The 20297-nt window shown below is 41.1% G+C and overlaps 1 protein-coding gene across 11 annotated transcripts in view; it reads right to left on the minus strand.

The window, feature by feature from the left end:
• Positions 1–20297, minus strand: part of MGA (MAX dimerization protein MGA) — a 58997-nt gene that overhangs the window by 9134 nt on the left and 29566 nt on the right. For 8 of the 11 annotated variants that reach the window (XM_039553376.1, XM_039553379.1, XM_019281221.3 and 5 more), the window contains 8 exons: positions 18434–18954; positions 16649–16946; positions 14319–14951; positions 13432–13731; positions 10306–12008; positions 3511–3635; positions 2125–2176; positions 286–471 (listed from right to left, as the gene is read on the minus strand). In XM_039553376.1, the coding sequence (XP_039409310.1) occupies positions 286–471; positions 2125–2176; positions 3511–3635; positions 10306–12008; positions 13432–13731; positions 14319–14951; positions 16649–16946; positions 18434–18954 (3818 nt within the window). The remainder of the gene's footprint in view (positions 1–285; positions 472–2124; positions 2177–3510; positions 3636–10305; positions 12009–13431; positions 13732–14318; positions 14952–16648; positions 16947–18433; positions 18955–20297) is intronic. The other 3 variants (XM_010413924.4, XM_010413917.4, XM_010413910.4) reach the window with 2 other exon arrangements.

Raw genomic sequence — 20297 nt, forward strand, 5'->3', positions numbered from 1 at the left:
AAAATTTCCTGATGTACACAGTCAACCCCTAAAGAATTAAGACATAACCTTCCATGATTCACAAAGAATACACAGGGAGGGCTAATCCAAAAATATGTGTGCATGTCATCAAGACTAAGCTTTTAGGAATACAGATTCTTTCAGGTATTGTTCTCTTCTAGAGAGTCTTGCAGAGATGACAAAAGTTCCCTCTTCACTGGAACTCGCTTGAAAAGATCATACTAGCATAATTACTCTGTCCAGATTAAATGATTCTCCTCCTCACTTAAGCTCCAAAATACCTACCTGCTTGAGAATGTAGCATTTGGAGACCTTAGGAAGGTTCTGCAGCCCCAAAGCTTTCTTCAGCTTGTCAAAGAGACCTCTCATTTCATTACGTCGCCGACGTTCATTTGCCGTGTGTGTCTGGCGGTAGTGAGCAAAGGCTTCTGCCTGGGACTTCAGCTTTCTTTTCCAGGTCTGATGCTTTTGCTGGAGAAGTAACCGGATTGACCAGTTTAAGTAAAGAAGGCAATGCAATGGCAGACAATGTTCAAATGCACGTGAGATTTACAGCCTTTCTACAGACACCTGAAGATTCCATGTCATGCTATCCTGCTACTATGTCTCCCCTGAAAGTTCAGAATCAGAAGCATAAGCAGTAAGAAATGAAATACTGACCAAAGAAGTGACCAACACAATCACATCAACCCTAACGGAAAAGATCGTGAGTCCCTTCTGTTCATAAGGTTTTCTTCTTGCAACACAAGGCTACATAGATAAACCACAGGATTACAACAAAATCACACGTTTGAGCCAAGTATTTTTTGTTTTTTGCTTGTCAAGAAGGTCTACTAATGAATGAAATAATTACACCAACACAAGAGACTTGAATCTTTCCTGGAGTTAAACTAGTTTGATTTCCATTTTCTTTCATAGGTTCGTATGGGTTGGTGCCAAGAGACATTTTAAGTCAGAATGTGGAAGATGGCATTGACAATTATCACCCCAGACATCCAGCAACAAACAGAACGTGGCCAAGAGCCTCTGGTTTTGAGTTTGCTTAAGTTTCTAAAAAGACTGCCAGACAATAAGCAAAATTACTGATCTCTACAGATTTAAAAGTTCGTTATGTCATCATTACTCTTCCAGGTTTTGTACAACTATGCTATTTATTTAATGGGGAAGTAATTAACGCCGTTTTTTAGATATTTTTAGGCCTGCCTCAAACCCCAGAGCATCAGTGGAAAGACTCCTCAGATTTAGTGATACTATTTCGGAGCTTGATGGCCTTAGGAGGAATCTGAAGACTTGTCTCCTGAAATCTGGCTCCTGAGAGCCATTTTGCCCTCACAGGCAGACATGAGCACAGTACAGCTGCATCTGCTCCTATGTCAGCAGTGGGTTCCTGCCAAAGGAGGGCCTTGCAATGTAAATTCCAGGGCAGAGAAGAGGATACATGGAGAAGGTGAGGCAGACAGAGAATCCTGGAACCCATCCCTGTCTCAGGCAAAGGCATACATCCCAGTCTGCTCTAATAGGTAAGACTTACACCAGGTTCCCACCACACTCAAAGCCCCACCCCACCACAGCAGGAAGCTCTAGAGCTGACGTCAAGTATATCACAGTCAGTTATGGACAGAGAAGCTGGCTTCAAAGACACCGGAAATACAGCACAAGATTCTGAAGGACTGCAGTGAGTTTTGGTTTGAAAAGATTCTGTGGTATCTTTAACTTGCCTAAACACATATTTAAACTTCTGTTTTCAGAAACCCTTCATCCAGTGCTGTGCCTCTATAATCTTACATACTGTCTTCAACACATAAAAATATTTCTTATTATTTTAAGTGTGCTATAAAAATTATTCATGCGAAGAACACAAACCCTAAGCAAACGGAGTCATAAATGAAAGGCAGATCTTCCTCCCATAAAGCTGAATCTGAAACCCACTGACGCCAGCACCAGCCCTTTTGCTTTAAGGAGATTTGGACTGAGCACCTCCCCTCCCAGCACATTTAGTTTCTTGCATTTAATCACAAGTATCTGCAAGGCAGATAAATCACATTAAGAGCTGCATGTGAGATGAAAGTTTATCTTTAAAATGGAGATGTGATACTAAAAGGAAAGAGGAGAGCAAACATATACCTTTGAATGTTTTTCTGATAATGTTTCATCCGAAGAATTAGGAGGATGGTATCTGGAAGAAAGGTAAAAAGTTTTTCCCAATGCTACTCATCTCATACACTCTATCCTCATTAACTACATTCCAGCAGTCTAGAATTGCTCATTTTTATGCCTTGAAATTAACTTTTCTGGTGTAACGGCATAAAAGCAGGATACTGTTGAGTTCTCTCAAGAAAGTGAACTCTTTTCTCCAATGCCATCATCCTGGAAATAAGTGAGCTGCGCTGAAAGTTGTGAAATTATCTCAGTGCAAAAGAAACTATTTCACTCTATGCTGAAGAGAATAAATTCAGCTTGTGACTGTGAGCTGCATAAAGTATCTTCTTTAATTACGTTTTGGTTCTGTTTTTAATAAACACTGATTTAATATAGACAGCAGAGTAATCTCTCCCCCACCAAGAACCACCAGTCAAAATCTTCACATTTATTACTATCCTAATATACAATAACAGCAGCTTCCTCATATCTCAGGAGCTGCAAGAAAACAAAGAAAGCACACATTTGAAAATTATTTTTTACAAAACACGACATCTGTTTTTCTCTCTCTCTGAAAGATCTTCAAAACTTAAAGCAAAGTCAACACCTAAGGATAAAAGTTGAGCTGTATCTTTAAAGGGGAGAAAAAAAAAAAAACACAACTATCTGGTAGATAGCAGCTTTTTCAAAGTTTCTAAAAAAAATTCTACAAACAAAAAGAACTATAGATGCAACATTCCCCATTCTTTTGTTTGATGCAACTGAGAAACAGCCATGACTATCATTACATTCCTCAAGTAAGCCATGTTTTTATTTTGCCTTTGTCATTATAAATGCAAGGGCAGCAACAGTAACATAAACAAACCAACCAAAAAAATTAAGCCAAGCTATCCAACCATGGCAGACTATATGTCAATAAGAAAATACTTTCTTTGCTGGGGCAATGGTCCCAAAGACAAATCTTTCATTTACAGGGTCAGGGATTAACCTAATGACTTTTCCTGCCCAGAAGTCCACCAGCAAGAATAAACAAAGCTTGCAAAATCATATTGAAAACAAAGACAACCCTGCTAATTTTCAGTTTGCAGGAAGGGAGGCCATTCACTCATTAAGTTTACATTGCAAGATCCATCTCCATAAACAAAGTAATTAGAGGGGGGGGGAAAAAAAAGGCTAAGACGCCTTGAAACTACTCTTAGTTCTGCCAGCACCATTCTCACAGACACTGGGAAGCACCAGTGCTGAGGAAGGCCTGACAGAAGCCTTGCTTTATGTTGCCATCACATTACACCCGTTGTTTAATGGGATCACTCGACGCCAGCCCAGCAGTAGGATACACAACTGTATGCAGTGCTCTCCAGGGGTGCTTACTTCTGGTCGGAGGGTTCGATATTAGCAGCTGTGGCCTTCAGACGGGCAATGTTAATCTTCTCTGAAAGCTCCTCCACGGTCTCAATGTCCACCTGCTCGTCATCCTCTCTGTATTCACACGCATCCTGGAACAGGTTTTGTTTTGTTTTTTTAAAATGAGTATCTACTCAGCAATAGCGCTCAGGCCAAAACAGTTTCACTTTAGTCTCAAAGGAGATTACATCATAACATTTAGAACCACCAAGGAATCAACATCTCCAGCTACACTGGCCAATAAACAGTGCTTAGCAGGGGCTTACTTTAACTGTCGCCTCCAGGAATTCCTCCCACTAGCAACTCTGTGAAATGCATTTTGGTAAGGGCAGAACCCATCTCTGTTGTTTATGCTTTTATTATGGGTGAGAGAAAAGCTTTCAGAGAGTTTTCCTGCCTTTATCTCCAAGTAAGATTAAACTGCCTTTACAACCTACTACCGTAGACTCTTTCTAATTAATTTTTTTTTACAAAATTTGAAACAGTTATCACCTTAGTAATGGTCTCTCATACCTGAGACAGGGTAAGTCAGAACATCATAGAGTCAGGCTTCTTTGGATCATACAGTAAACCGCTTACATGATGAAGAGTAAGATTTTGGCTCTTTCCAAAATGCTACCAAATCATTATTTTAAGTATTTATTATATTCTGAAGAGTATGTTTTCTCCATGCTTGCCTGAGCAAGAAAACTTGCTATTTTGCAAAGAGAGAGATAAAGAACAACTGCAGTTCTGTAGCAACAACAAGAGTTAAATATCAATCTTGTGACCATCTGTAGTTCCAGGTGATACCCCCCTCTCCCAAGAACACATGCCTATTCAACCAATTGTTTTGTATTATAGTTTTTAGTGAAGTTTTTTTTATTATAATCTTTGGTCTGATTACAGAATGAAGAACTCTTACTCCTTAAGCAAGAAAATGTAATTACACTTCCACTCTCTACTCTATTTCACCCAGTTCCCTGAACTATCCCGACTAAACTGTTTCAAAACTATTCAAATAAAGATAATATTTAAATCACAGAACTACTGAACAGATTATGTTGAAAATACTGCATGTACAAGAGGTAGTCGCAACACTGATCTATTCCTTTATACAAAGAGCACTTCAGATTCCTGCCTGCTCTCCTAGGTCATTCATAAACCCACCTTGATGCTGAAAGCCTCCTGATACTTTCTCTAGCTTTTCCACTTTATACAGTTTCTGTGACCCTTACATGCAAGGGATGCATACTGGTTTTGTTCAGTGGGCAGGACCACCCTGTCTAAACTACATTTGGACACCATTACATTGATGATGGGAACGTGGTCAGGCAGGGTAGTTCAAAAAAGATGCTACAACCCAGAGAGTAAGAGGAAAAACACCCCAGGAAATTCGCTTACCATAGAAACACTGTCTTAAAGCTTTTCAGTGCTGGTAAGTTATATTGGGCTAATCAAAGGGCTGATAGCAATTATCAAGCTAGAACTGCTCTAGAACTAAAACTTTCTACATGCTATCATATTAGAAAAATGGTATTCAAAACCCAGTATGTGGCATCCTTTTCATGAAAGATGGACAAAAAAAAACAGACGTAAAAAACTCTGCAGCCCACCAAGAACTTCACATCTTTTAAGTTTACACATTCTGAATGTGGACATAGGAAAAACAAAAGTAATTCATTTTTTCATTCTTACATCTAGCAACAAAGGGAAAAATGCTTCTGGTTGGTAATCTTTCCTCTTTACCCTTGAATTCCTATCAAGACGAAAAATATCACAATCATGATCACCAGAAGTAAGTCCACTTAAGTTCTGACATTAAGAACAGCTATTCCTATATAAGTAGTGCCAACCTGCCATAGGCTGAACCTTATCCACAGCCCAGCATGATTCTTGAAGATGCTTTTGGAAGCCCTACCTTTCTAGCATCAGTTAATCCATACTACTTTCAGTCTTTCCAAACTACTTCTTGTAGTTACATAAATTCTAAATGCCTTTGAGTAGGAGTAAAACACCATATGGAATGAAGGCATAAAGAGGAGCAATACCACCCTAACAACAGAGTTCTAAAGTTGTTATGGAAATGACAGCACTTTTCCCTCTCTGCATTTCAATGTCTGGTTCTAAGCCCTCTCCTCTGATTTTTCTCCCTGTTCCTGGCAGCCTAAACCCCTATTGCTGATACCTAAAGAGCAAATTGCCTGATGGTAGAGGATCCTCACAGACAGTGCTGAGGAAGGAGGTTTGATGACAGTGGATGTCATTACACATTACCCAAGTAAACGTAATTTCTGGAGCTGCTTTCTATGCTACAGTGTCTGCAGGTTTCACACATGGTCTGAACTAAAAGCTGAGAACATGCAAGAGATTGTTAGAACTTGTACTGACCACAAAATATATTACTTGCACTTTTTATTAAACTTACCGTTTTATAATAATTGGTAACAGTCCTTTTAATTTCAGTGTTTGGCTCACAAAAAGAATGACTGAAAAACACTTTTAAACAACACTTACAACACAGTGCCTTGCCAGACATAGAAGCTGTGTTTAGACTAGTAAGCTGAACTGTGGGACTCTTATCTGTAGCATTACAATACCAGAACCCCTGGCATGGTTTTGGCTTAAGCCAACAAGGACTCGTGAACAATTAGAAGTCTCAGTCTGTGACTTAGCCCAGGCCAAGCAGTCCTTCTCAGCAGGAACTCTGTGTGCAATCATCATGCCTTGGGGATCAAGAGTTTAACATCATCTCCCAGACCATCACACTTGAATTTGTTCAGACAGCAGGTCCTGATACTCATTAGTCTGCTTCTGTAGATATCCCCAGAAGGTTTTATTCACATCACCAAACCCACAATGATTCACCATCCTAAGCCTCTCTTGATGCAACTCAGGGTAGGAAATGAAAAAGGGCAAAGATACCATCCCAGGAAGCTTCTTTCTGTTGAGTAGAGGAGACTAGAAAAGTCTCAAAGTCAAGGACACAAAGTCAGCACAAGGTAAGAAGGTAATCTGAAGGGCATTGATGTGCGAAACTAAGAACAATTAACCAGTGTGGAAAAAATATGCTAAAAAATAAACAGTAATAGCTACTACAGCTAGGTAGCAATCATCCTGACTCTCACTGGAGTTCTCTGAGGTTTCAAATGGCCATCTCCTGAGCAACTAAAACCAGTACACATTCCAAACTAATAGAAACAGAGCTGTCTTAAGTATTTCCACTAAACAAAACTATTAGAGGACATGCACATAACTCTTGGCGTCTTTGTTTCCACTAAGTTAATGAAGCAGATAAACATCCTCTACTAGCCTGTTTATGTGCTCTGACTTCATCCAGTCTGACAAACAATACCAGTGCAATCTGTCTTGTAAGCACTACACTGAGGAAAGAGTACATCCCAGTGAAAAATAACAGATTTAAATCCAAAACTGATTTCTCCATTAGGCACTGACATGCTAACTCAACTTGCAGGCAACAGAGATTAATAAATCCAAATTCCAGACAGGTTTTTACAGTCCTCTGATATCTCATTCCTCAGCTTTACTGCTCTAGAACCAAGGCTAGCTTATCATATTTGCGTGAGCTTGTGGTGAAGACATACCCTTAGACAGCTTTCCAAACCATGCTAGTCAAAACCTGCGCAATACATTTCTTCCAAAACAAACATTTCTTACAATATCTAATAATTACTCTTTTGCTTCATCAGCCTTTAGCAGGATGAAAGAAAATACAATTTTCAAACATCAACCTTGATAACAGACTACTCTGTGACCTAGACACTATTGTTGGTTTACCAACAAATTCCTAAGACTTGGGTCTGGAAAGTCCATCTGGCATCAGGAATGAATTAACTGCAATTCTCAAAACTTGGTGGTAACTCTGCTCAAGTTATTGAAGGACATAGGACATATGAAACTGCTACCACCTGATGGAAGACAAGAGAGCAACAATTTCGTTTTCAACTTAAAAGAACTTCCAAAAAAAACATCTGTGTTCAGTTTTGTCACTTCATACAGCTGAGATGCTATCATCTTGTCTGAGAACAGTGAACTGGAATATGAACTGATTAGTCTGTTTTTCTGGAAGTGGAAGAGATTCTCTAAAAGCCAGAGTTGTTCACTTGGCTATCATGGAATAACAGAATATCCCAAGTTAGAAGAGATCATCGAAGTCCATCTCTTGGCCCTGCACAACATCATCCGCAAGAATCACACCATGTCCCTGAGAGCATTGTCCAAACTCTTCTTGAATTCTGTCAGTCTTGGTGCTGTGACCATTTCCCTGGGGACCCTGTTCCAGTGCCCAAACACCCTCTGGGTGAAAAACCTTTTCCTAATATGCAGCCTAAACCTCCCCCGAGACTCAGCTTCATTCCATTCCCTTGGGTGCTGGCACTGGTCACCACAGAGAAGAGATCAGTGCCTGCCCCTCTGTTGGGGCTCCCCGCCCCGGTGTGGGGTCCAGGGGGAGGAGACCCTGGAGTAGAGGCACGGCCTACGGGATTTTCCTACTCCCTGGTCAATCCTGTTCCCATTGGTTATTTTGTGTTCTCCTGCACGGAGAGGACCCTGGGGATCCCGATTGTGCCGGTTCTTCGGCAGGACCCCGGCCATGCAGCTGGAAAATAAAGATCTCTGAAACATCTATCAAGAATTGGTCTTATTTCTTTCCACGGGCCTCGCTGTCTACATGTCGCAGAAATCCCCGCTGCAACACCCCTCCTTTTCCCCTCATGAGGAAGCTGCAGACTGCAACGAGGTCTCCCCTCAGTCTCCTCCAGGCTGAACAGACCAAGTGACCTCAGCCGCTCCTCATATGGCTTCCCCTCCAGACCCTTCACCATCTTCATTGCCCTCCTTTGGACAATCTATAATAGTGTCTTTTTTATATTGTGGCACCCAAAGCTGCACCCAGGACTGCAGGTGAGGCTGCCCCAGCGCAGAGCAGAGCGGGACAATCCCCTCCCTTGCCCGGCTGGTGATGCTGTGCCTGATGCACCCCCCAGGACACGCTTGGCCCTCCTGGCTGCCAGGGCACTGCTGGCTCATATCCAACTTGCCATACATGAGGACCCCTAGGTCCCTTTCCCATGGCACTGCTTTCCAGCCTCTTGTTCCCCAGGCTGTTTGGACACCCAGGGTTGTTGCCCTGTCCCAGGTGCAGAATCCAGCACTTGCCATCATTCAACTTCATGTGGTTGGTCTCTCTGCAGGGCCTCTCTACCTTTGAGAGTCAACAGCTCCTCCTGGCTTAGCTTACTTAGTATCCCTTCCAGTCCTGTGCCCAAGTCATTTATGAAGATGTTGAAGAGCACAGGGCCAAGGATGGGAGCCCTGCAGAACCTCAGGAGTGACCAGTCCCCAATCTGCTGTTATCCCATTCACTATCACCCTTCATGCCCAATCTGTGAGCCAGTTGCTTGCCCATTACATGATGTGTTTATCCAGCTGAGTGCTGGACATTTTGTCCAGAAGGATCCTGTGAGAGAAAGTACCAGAAGTTTTACTGAAATCCAAAAAGATTAAATCAACTGGTTGCCACTGGTCAGCAAGGTGGGTAACCTCGGGGACCTTCCTAACTTGTTCCTTGAGCAGCTGGAAGTCTGCTCTCCTCATATCCACAGCTGAAGTTTTGCTGGCACTTTTCCTCCCGCCACCAGAGATTTGAACTCAATTGTTTCATGGCTGCCATGGCCAAGACAGCAGACAATTGCGATTTCACTCACAGGCGCCTCTCTGTTACCAAGCAGCAGTTCAAGGAGGGCACCATTCCCAGCTGGTTCCTGTAGCACCTGTACCAGGAAGTTATTGCCCAGGTGTTTTAGGAATCTTCTGGACCTGTTTGTACCAAAGAACTCTGATTTTCAACTCCAAGAGGAGTACATTAACACAAAAGAACTAAAAGAATTCTATACTTTCAAAATCCTGAAGACACAAACATTATCTCTCCTATTTTAAATTTGTCTGTTCTTCAACTCTTCTCCAGCTTAACCCTTCTCTTTCCACTTGTATCTCATCCTGAGAAAAGGCTTGATTCATATGTCCATTTGACTGATTCATGAAACTACAGTTTTGTAATTTTAAGTAACAATGCACTGTTTCTTAAGTCATGTAGTGATACGTAAGAAGTAAAGGAATTACACATTGGATTGCTTTATTTTAATTTTTGGGTTAAATTTGATGAGAATTTTATGAGCATTAAAATCTGAACATAACTACACTAACTACAAAGTTTTACCCTTATTCTGTGACTTTTGGAGCAATTTGTTTTCTATCAAATAAGGAATGACAGCTTTCACATACTATTTAAATGTATTATTAACTTTAAAAATGAATTTAAGGATGGATTCAAACATTCCTTCCAGATATAAATGTTAATTAAGACTACAAAAACTAAATAGAAGAAAACACCTTAAAGTAACAGAAATACTACACTGGCCACTACATTTTTGGATCAATAAGTCACATTTCAAGTAACCAAGTTATTTGAGTAAATATCGGAGGAAGACAACCTGCAACAGTTTTATTACAGATGGCTCAATGTAACTCCTGTTATCTGAAAAACAGGCAATTTCTACAAGGCCACTACTACCTAAAAAAAGCATGCAACTAATAAAAGACATTTCCATTTGGAACCCAATTTACACTTCCTAAAGAGACTGAAGTCCAAAACACAAACATCATACTCTGTCTTGCAAATCCATGGGTTATGACACATTAGTCAGGCAATTAAAAAAAAAGTGTATATATATATCCTTCCATAAAAAGTTAAATGCTTACCACTTTTTCAACATCTATTTCCTCTTCACTTGCGGAGTCAGAAGCACCATCCAGCATCTCATCAGCAGAATCATCAGTTTTATCATCCTCTTCTTCCTCCTCCTCATCTTCCTCTTCATCCTCTTCCATATCATCAGCAGTTATATCAATAGTGGGCATGTAACCCTTTCTGTGCGCCCTCTGTTCTGGTGCTGTCAGGAAGTTACTTTTCTCTGATGTATCAGCTTGGCCATCCACTTCACTTCTATTTTCTAAAGGGGGTACAATGCTAGATATTTTGCTCCAAGAACTGTTGACATGTGTTAGAATATCGTGGCCTGTTTTCATTTCTTCCAGAGAATCAAAAGCAGCTCGTTCTTTGCTGTTACTGCCTTCCTGCTCAGCTATGTTTCCTTTGCTGTCCTCAGTATCGACTGTATGCTTCTCTCCTGAAGCATTATCCTGCCCTTTTGCAGAACAAACTTCAGGCCTACTTCTTGTTTTCCCTCCTATGCTTTCCACTTCTATAGAGCTCTTGTACTCCCTCCTTTCCATACCTGGCTGCGCAGCATCACCCTGGTATTCTTGTTTGTTCTGAAACAGTTCAGTCTCTCTCTGTTCCTCCTTGATCTTCAGCTGTATATCTTGCTCTTGTTGACTATGCAACTGTCCAGAACTTGCTCTGTTGTCCTCCTCCATCTGTGTCTCTGCATCTCCTTCCTCCTCTTTTACTGGTTTCTCTTCATGTTCAGCATGTGTTTGTTCCTTCCCACGGTTCTTCAACTGGGCAGTCTCCTGATTCTCAAGACTCTGTGAATGTGCATTATTATCCAGAGGAGCAACTGAAGACTGATCTGATGACCCACAAAGAGTTTCAGAGTTAGCTGAAACTGCCTCCACAACAGTTTCGGAACTGACAGAACCCTCTTTCTCTTCAGAATCCCCTTTTTCTTCCTCATCATTTGGCTTCTCGCTGATGTATGAATGGTCAGATGATACAACATCTGCAGAAACATCATGCTGAGAAGAAAAGCTATCATCACAAGAACTCTCTAGCACCTTTGAGTTCTTCTCCACCATCTCTAATGTAGTGGAATTTGTACCACCACTAGGTGTGACTGTGCCAGATGCTGACTCCTCAACAGCATTCGCCTGGTTAATCGACAACTCATTTTCTTCTTGTTTCCCATCTGGCACTGTGACCTCAGACTCTGTAACTTCAGGGTCACCTGAGCATGGAGCCTTCCCATTCTCCTTCTGCTGAGCAGCACCTGAGTCCTCTTTCTTGCATATTTTCCTGTAATCCTTCTTCATCTGAAGAGATGCAAAATGGTGAAGAATAGAGTTGGGCACAGTCTTCTGTCCTGGGAGCTGAAGTAAAGCAAAACTTCCGGACTGTAAAGGTATGAGATTAGCAGTGGTGGCTGGCAGACCACCTGAGCTGCAGGTTATTTTAGACTCGGAGGCTGCTTGGTTTGGGACATTGCTGGCAGCAGAGGAGGAGATCCTCAGAGTCAGAGTGCCTGCCTGTGATACAAAACTTGTTACTGAAGGAAGAAGAGAAGATGCTTGAGTGGCTGGGTTGGATGGGGGGGATAACTTGGGTACTGCAGTTTGTACAGCTGAATTTGTGGCAGGAGAAGTGGAAGACACAGAGGAATTGGGAGAAACAGGTGACTCAGGAGGCTTAGAAGGCGCAGGCAACCGGATTCCTACAACAGATCCTGTGAGGAAAACAAAACATCAACTGAGACTTTCTCGAAGCAACTTTTTTCTTTCAGTTTTAATGTTTGATGCTGTACTAAAAGCAGACACCACTCCCAAGGATCATAATGGAATCAGGCGTTTGACCACAAGTTCTCAGTGGAAAAGTTGGTCCTGCATAAAGACATACAAATTTCAATTTTTTTAAGTAACACCCCAATAAAACCAATGAATTGGCCCCTCTAAAACTTAACAGATTTAATGCCAAGTTCTAGCATTAAGCTTTTTAATCAAAAAAGACACAGCATTGAAAGTCCTGCATTTTACTTTCCCATTTATTGGAAAACAGGGAAATTGGGGTTTTGCAAAATAAAAAAGTAAAAAAATAGTATTTAATTTTAACTTTTTTTTTCTCTCAGAAAAAGACTTGCAAAGAGAAAAACTACGTCAAAATTACAAAATTATACCACCATCTTTTTCACCTTTATGAACTCTTCTGCAGTGTTTCAACACTCCGTAAACAGGGAAGAAAAATATTACTAATGGCAACTAGTCTCTCTTGTTCAGCAAGAGCCTCAAAACAGAAAGAAATGAAATAAATTTGTTGACTGATTCTTTACTACACCTCATGCTCAAACCTCAACAAAAGCTCAGCATTGTTTTCTCTCCTCCCCGGAGTTTTATCTACTGTGCTTGCTCTCGCTCTCCCTTCCACCCCACTCTATCTCCCTCTCTTTGAGGTGTGTTTTGATACAGAGAGAACAGAACAAAAGGTCCTACTACAGAGTAAACATGCATTTAAAGTACATTTGGGTTAGAATTTACAAATACATACAACAGCATACCCAACCTGCAATTTCTAACTCTTCCAACCCTGTCTTCAACTGTGCACTACAGAAACAGCTGAAAATCACACTTATTTTTCATCTCACACTCTTAAGGAGGAAAAAACATGGCAATTTTGTACTGTAATGTAAAATTTCATCTGAGTATCTTCTGTAAACACACTAACCAACCTGAAAACCTAACAAAAACAGAGCAGCACATCCAACAAAACATGGGTAACAGGTAATTCTTTTTAAGAGAATCTCCAACAAGAATTATTTTTGAATCACCAGGTCGAGTGTCTCTTAAGTTGGGACAGTACGATGGACATGGCTTCATTGCCACACACACACACAGGCCCTTTTACTTGCTGCAAAGAACTCCCGAATTTTGGTGACTTAGCTATTAACTGCACTTTCTGAATATTATACACATGGTATTTAAGTTGCACTGCATCTGAATAATTACACTATGTTCTTCAACTACTCACACAGAACCAAATTAGACCCTGTTCAATTACTTTCAGCAGGTGAAAGGAGCATCACACAAAGATATGTCTCCTTGTTCATTTCTGAGTAACACACTGGTCAGTCATGAAGGAAGCACTGGACTTTGTACCTGGATTGCGGAGCATCACTGGCTGCACACTGGGCTGGGCACCCGCAGCTCGAACCTGCTGCAGGGGAACAAGCTGAATGATCTGCCCATTGGGATGTCTGAACAGGTTCACAGCCCCAGGGCTCCTGAGAGGCTGAAGGACCATCCTCTGCCTCTGTGCCAGCTGCGTGTTGTTCAGCGGTCGCAGTGCAGAAGGTGTCTGGTGCACTGGAATCAGCAGCAATCGAGGTCCAACACGTTTGTCTGTTCCAGGAGCTATCTTTGGGGGAGTCTTACTTGCAGCTTGTGGAACAGCATCATCTGAAATATTTTAACAAATTACATAAAAATCAGTTTAAGAGACTGCCTACTGATCAGGCATTATTCTTAATAAATACAAATGCAAATATTTTGCAAACAACTGCATCTCTTAAGTTTATTTGAAGGCAAGTTTTACTCTTTATTCACAGAACGCATAGAACCAACCAGGTCAGAAGAGTTTTGGGTTTTTTCTATGTAGTTCCACTGACATTTCTCAACCACGACACAGGAAGAGTAAATCCATACCTAATTCCTGGACTCCATGCCAACCATGAAATTCTAGCAGTTGTAACTGTGCTATACATTTCTATAGGTCAAGGAATGGTGTGAGGCTTCCAGCTCACTTCATAGCAGTCACTGACCAGATAGTTACATTTTTTCCCTTCTCTACCAGTTCAGGTTGGAATACAAAAAGCAACTTAAGAGATGACATTTCTTATCCTGCTTTGGAAAGGGGGACGGGGCAAGTGAATCCGTATTTAAATTGAAACCAGTTGCAGACTGTATTACAGCTATGAAAAGAGGCAGAATTAATAAAAAAAAAAAGCATTTAGAGTAATAACCCAAAGCACCTAAGCATTCATTACCTCTTTTTGGGTTCTGTGGAGGACTTGAATTGACTCCTGACAGTATCACTGGAACAGAGACAGCAGAGGAAGTTAGTGTGGTCACCACAGGTGTAGCTGCTGCAGCTGTTGTTAGTACAACTGTCGAAGTGGATGTTGTGACAACAGGACAAGTAACAGTTGGTGGTGTTACTACAATTTTTGGGAATGACGTAGCTGCTACTGCTGCAACCACCTCTGTTGTTTTTGTTGTGTTCACAGTAGCAGTAAGAGTGGTGGATGGAGTAGTACAGGTGCTGATTCCAGGTGTTGCAGGAGCAGCTGTGACTGTAATTGCAGGAGGAGAGCAGGGAAGTTCACCAGCTTTTGTCTGGTTAGGAGTGGACACAGTAGATGCTGCTACACTGCTGCTTTCCACAGCAACTGGAGAAATGGTGCTGGCCGTAGTGACCCCAGGAAAGACTGTGCACTGAGCTGGAGATAGCACTGAAGGAACCACGGGAGCAATGACCGTGATCGGTGTGGGCTTGATACTGAGCAACTGTCGCCTTGAGGCAGGCTGGCGTGTGCTCGCTCCAGGAATCTTCTGCTGTAGAGCTCCTGCTTTGTTTATCACAAACTTGGTAAACACACCACCAGGTGAGGGTCGGGCAGCTGCAAATAAAAACTTGCAGGTCAAAATTTCAATAGATTTCCTCTTCGTCGTTCATGAGGTGCTACAGTTGTAATTTCAGCATGAATTTGAGCCTCCTTTTTCTATGTACCTTACAATTAAATCAAAACCTTTATGGCAGTCCTGGATATGCCTTACATGTTAGAAATATGTCTGCCTTATTCCACTACTATAGCTCTTTACTGCATTTCTTCCCAGACACACAAAAGAATCAGGTCTTGAAGGCTTGTTCTTCATTGTGAAACTATGGACAATCCTAACTAACAGTGCAGGACAACAAACACCTAAATGAAACAATGAGTTCCAATTATTCTCTAAACCTCAAATTCTTTGTGTAACAGCTTGTGTCATCTTCCCCTTTTTATTGCTTCTTGGTTTTCATCCCCTTCTACTGTATTCGTCTTACACAGCCACAGGGGAAAGGGATGGGAGGGATACAGAGTTGCCCCTTCTAACCGCAGCAACATTCAGACTGCACACTGGATGGAACAAATTTAACTGATGGAAATTAATCACCGTGAGGAAGATCCTTTACCTCATCCCTTGCTCTCCAAGGGACCAGAATTTACTGCATTTACATCACTCCAGCTGCCTACAGATGAGTACAACAGCACTGAGATTATGGAGCAAGCCCAATTTAAACACTGCAGTTATTTATGCATATAGCATGTCTACCCCAGACTATGCCAGAACTGATACTTTTTACTTAAATCACTATGCAGCAGTGACTTCACCCATCAATGAAACACAGCCAGCTCTTTCAAATTGCATAAACACACGAAACAGCAAGTTTTATTACATGACAAGAAAAACAACACACCCATTTACGTAGCAATGAAAATTTAGGCAGAAAGAAACAAAATAATCAATCAGAAATTAAAGTTTTTCCAGGACACAGGTAACATCCTTTTCCCTTGCAAAGCTTCTTCAGATCTTTAAATTATGTGTGGGATTATGTGGATGGGTACTAGACTTCTTTTTTTAAACTCATGCAAAATATAATAGTTAAAAGGCAACTTCCTCTCCTTCCATGCTGGGGTAACCATTTCAGTACCAACTCAGATAAACAAGTAACTCATGCATCTTCCAATCTTTTGTTTGTTTTTTTTTTTTTGAACTCAAAGTGCTAAGTCCAACCCTGTTTAGCTTGTGAAATCCAATGAGATTAGAGGCTGGCGTGGTTATTGGCTGCACACCTGTTGATTCGCTAATCCAGATTTGGACCATCTTGTCTTTCACTGCTGCTTCACACATCTTTGGTGGTCACAAGAATTATGAGTGCAACATCAGCAGAAAATCTAACAGCGGAGAACCATGTATTAGTGATACTCATTTGAAGTTAATCTGTGTTTGATGAAAAGCAATTAAAAATGATAGTAACGGAACTCCAAACAAAAATCCCGGTTAATATCTGGCGAGTCTCCATCCACTCTCGCCTCTTGAAAATATGCTCTAGCAGCATTAATAAAACAACTAATAGTCAACATCTGTAATCTTACTCTGAAGTCAACATAAAACTTTCTGCTTTAAAGAGGTTATTTATTGCAGAGGCATCTTAGGCAGGCAATGCAGCCAAAGGCAGCATGCACCGTTGCACAGAAATCAACATTAATGCTGTACACTCACTCTGTACTTCAGCTTCACGCAATTTAAAACACAGTAATAAGTTCCAACCTACCTATCTGTCTCTGTGCTGGGACATGGGTTTTCAGAGTCGTCTCTGTGGGGGTTGAAGTAGTGCTGGTGGAAGATGTAGTTTTAGGAGCTGATGTTGTGCGCCCCTGGACTGATGGTGTCCCAGAAGCAGGTGTTTTAGCACTGGGTGCTACCTTGGAGATCACAGTACTGAGGGCTGCGATATCAAGTACTGTGGGCTGCAGCCTGCCTGTGATATAAGCTGCTAGCCGACTGGCAGGATGTAATGCCCCCATCTGTCCCAAAAGCAGTTTGGCCTGAGGATACCTTTTATCATTAACCTGAAAAAAGGGGAAAAGGGAAACTTTGTGAAAAGAATGCTAATTCACCACTTCTGGAGAGGTGTTTCATTCCATGGGACTCTTAAATGTCCTTTTCAAAAACCATTGCAATTCAGAATGGGAATTCCTAATTTCCTTATTGCCCAGGAGAACTTCAAACAACTCTTGTTTTATCTTTGTAATCCAGATTTTAAATGCTGCTCAGACTCTGACATAAAACCAGAGAGTCCAAGGAACATGTGAAATCACTAAAATTAGCTAAGAGTGAAGCTAGCATCTGTTTTTCCTATCCCTTACTTATGCTGTAGTAGTCCTGAATAAAAATAGGTTCCCTAACGTAAGGACAACTTTGGATAAAATTCTCAACCATAATTAAGACCTAGCATCACAAAAGAAAGAATACTGATGACATATACATTGAGACAAAACTCTAAAGAGCTTGTAAAAGCTGTACTAACTTTTTCCTTATCCACACTGTTGTTTGATACTGTAATTAAGGTATGATGAGCTCACTAACTTCGAATTTCAAGTTGTAGTGGTAATGGACTGCACAGGAAAAAAAACCAGAATATCTTTCTGCATGTCAGGCTTTATGCCTAGTGGACAATGCAAAGTTTTGGTAGTGCTGCATTCTGCTTTCAAATTGTTTATTAATACCTTCTAAAAGCCAAATGCATTTAACACACTACTAAAATAAACAGTAGCTTTTATGGATCAACTTTTACTGAAGGTAAGAAATCTCCTAATTTTTTTCTCTCCACTAGTTTCTCTTTCTGAGAGTGTAACATCTGAAAAGTGTCATGAAAATATATTTTACTCTCATTTTCGGTTTTCCTGAAAGTGGTTTTACTATAATCACAAATAGCTATGATGGAAAAAGATCTTCACCCTAACCCTGCAGTTCCTACTACTAATTCTTACCACCAAGCCAGCAACACAAAACTGCAGGAAAAAGAGCCTTTGAATTTAGGATTATGAAGTCTCTTGATGAAAAACATATATTCTACAAAGAGGATTCAGGATGTTAGTGAAGATTAACAGTAAGCTGTAGCAAAAAGCAATTTAATGTTTACATTTTCGTTTTAAAGTTTTGTCCCAGTGTATACTTCGACAGAAAATATTCTTTTTGTGGACTCATACAGTCATTCACTTAGAAGCATTATGTGTCAAATGCACCTTCATGGGGTTCTAGAAAGACTTAAAAAGATCCTGAGAGAGATTCCGCACTTGGGTCAACAAGACCCAAATTACCAAAAAGACAAGTTAAACCATCAGATTTCAGAATTCCAATCCGATTTCTTGTTATTGAGTAAATCTTGAAAGGGACAAGCTTATGGAGAGGAATGCCACCAGATTCTAAGAACTCCTGTCCAGACAGGCACAAGACTATGCAGACAAATTAAAGAGTGTTCTCCCCTTCAAGGAGTTCTGGGATAGTACTGGATGAAGATGCATCTAATCTCCACAGTAAAGGCAGAGGGACCCACCTGAATCAAGCCCGAGGGGCTCGTATTAGCTTTGCATTTGTAGACAACCAGCTTTCCCGCAGGAGAAACCCCTGCATAAAAAGGCAAGCCTTTGCCCCAATGCAGCTTCTCCCGCAGTTTGTCCACTGGCTCTGCCCGCATGACCTTTACATTTTCTGAGTTATTGCATGACGCCACTGCGCTATCAGGAATCTCCAAGACAGGGATCTCAGGCTTCTCGTCCTTGTGCTGGTAGGACGGCACTGAAATTTTCACTTTGGAGGAGCAGACAGAAGGATGGTTCTCATCCTGGGCCTTGTATTCCGAAGCCAATTCAATAATGAAGCTACCCACTTTGAGGCACTGTGGCGCGTTACTGTTGATTTGCTGTGATAAGATGGTCAAGATCTTATTGTGATCTTCCTCCAAGTTGCAGTCAGAGATAATCTCGATAAGTTTGGTTGGTTCACCTCGAGTGGTGTGATGAACATAGGAGGTGGAGAAAGAGTCCCCCTCACTACGGGAAGACCACCAGCTTTTCTCTGAGAAAGAATTGAAATAGGTTTCTGCAATACTATGGCATTTAATCACCTGGATAGTCAAACAATTTCATTCTGCCCACACCTCCACCCTTGTCTCAGCTCAGCTGTAGGCCAACAGCAAGTAAAAGAACTGTTCAAAGCATCACCTCCCCTTGTAGAGCTTCACAAGCAAGCCAAAACTCACTGCAAAACTAATGTAATTATTTCTCACGGTTCAATCCCTGCAGCCATACCACGTCAGGTTGTATCCCATTGCATCACAAGCTAAACAAAGCTGGGTTGTTTCAATACATAGGTAGAAGTTCTCCAAACACACCAACACAGTAGAAAGCATCACTGGTTATTCAAGAGATGGCACTTTTCTCTTGGAGTCAGAAAAGCACCCGTGTCCTATAATGGCATGAGAGGACACACACCTAGCAGAACTGTCTTTTGCACAAGATGTGTGAACAGAAGCATGACCTTTGATGTCATTAGAGATACAACGTCCCTTTTTGCAAAACTGTAAGGATGTTGAGCCCTGTGTCCTGGCCATTTTAATTTCACCTACCAATGCATTGGCATTTTCAACTAACTGTATTATTTTTCCATTCCCATCCTTAAATGTAGAGTGTGCTGTTGTATTCATTAAACAGTAAAAAAATAAGCTCAAAAAGGCAGATATAGTTCATTAGCAGATGACATAATGCCTCTAGTAAATGTCTCATTTTAAGGCTTGTAACATGATTTGGGCCGCTTCAGACTGAAAGAGAACACGGATGTCTAGCCTACTTCTTCATGAACTAGAAACTCAAACCCAGTATCTGTAACATAGCAAAACTTCAATCTTTCAACTTGAACTGAACAAATTCAGTTATCAAATAATTCCAAATAAAGCCCAGGCACTTCCTTGTCCCATACAATTCTATGTCAAGAATATGAGGATCCCATCCTCCCAGTACTACTTGGATATTTAATTTTTCAGTAACTACAAAGTAATAGTAAAGAAAAGAAGAGGGGAAAAAAAAATACCCAGACAAAGCAAAACCATTCATCTCCATTTCTTACCAAGTACCTAATCAACTCTCTTGAAGACAAGTGTCGTGCAGTTTTATCTCTTATTGCTAAACAAGCTGCTGCAGCACAGGTCATTTTACATTTAGAGCAGCAGTAAGTACTGGATATTTAGTCTGCTGTACCTCCATGTGCCTCCCTCCCCCCCAGCTGCTAAGAGAACTGTATGCATATCATAAGATTTTTATTAACAACTGTAGTAACTCCCCCAGCAAACAGACTTCTGTTTCATCAGTAGCTACTTTTTTTAAGAAATACCACAAAAACGTGTAACTACCAAGAGGTCGAAT

The sequence above is a fragment of the Corvus cornix genome, chromosome 5, assembly GCF_000738735.6.
Source record: "Corvus cornix cornix isolate S_Up_H32 chromosome 5, ASM73873v5, whole genome shotgun sequence".
NCBI lineage: Eukaryota > Metazoa > Chordata > Aves > Passeriformes > Corvidae > Corvus > Corvus cornix.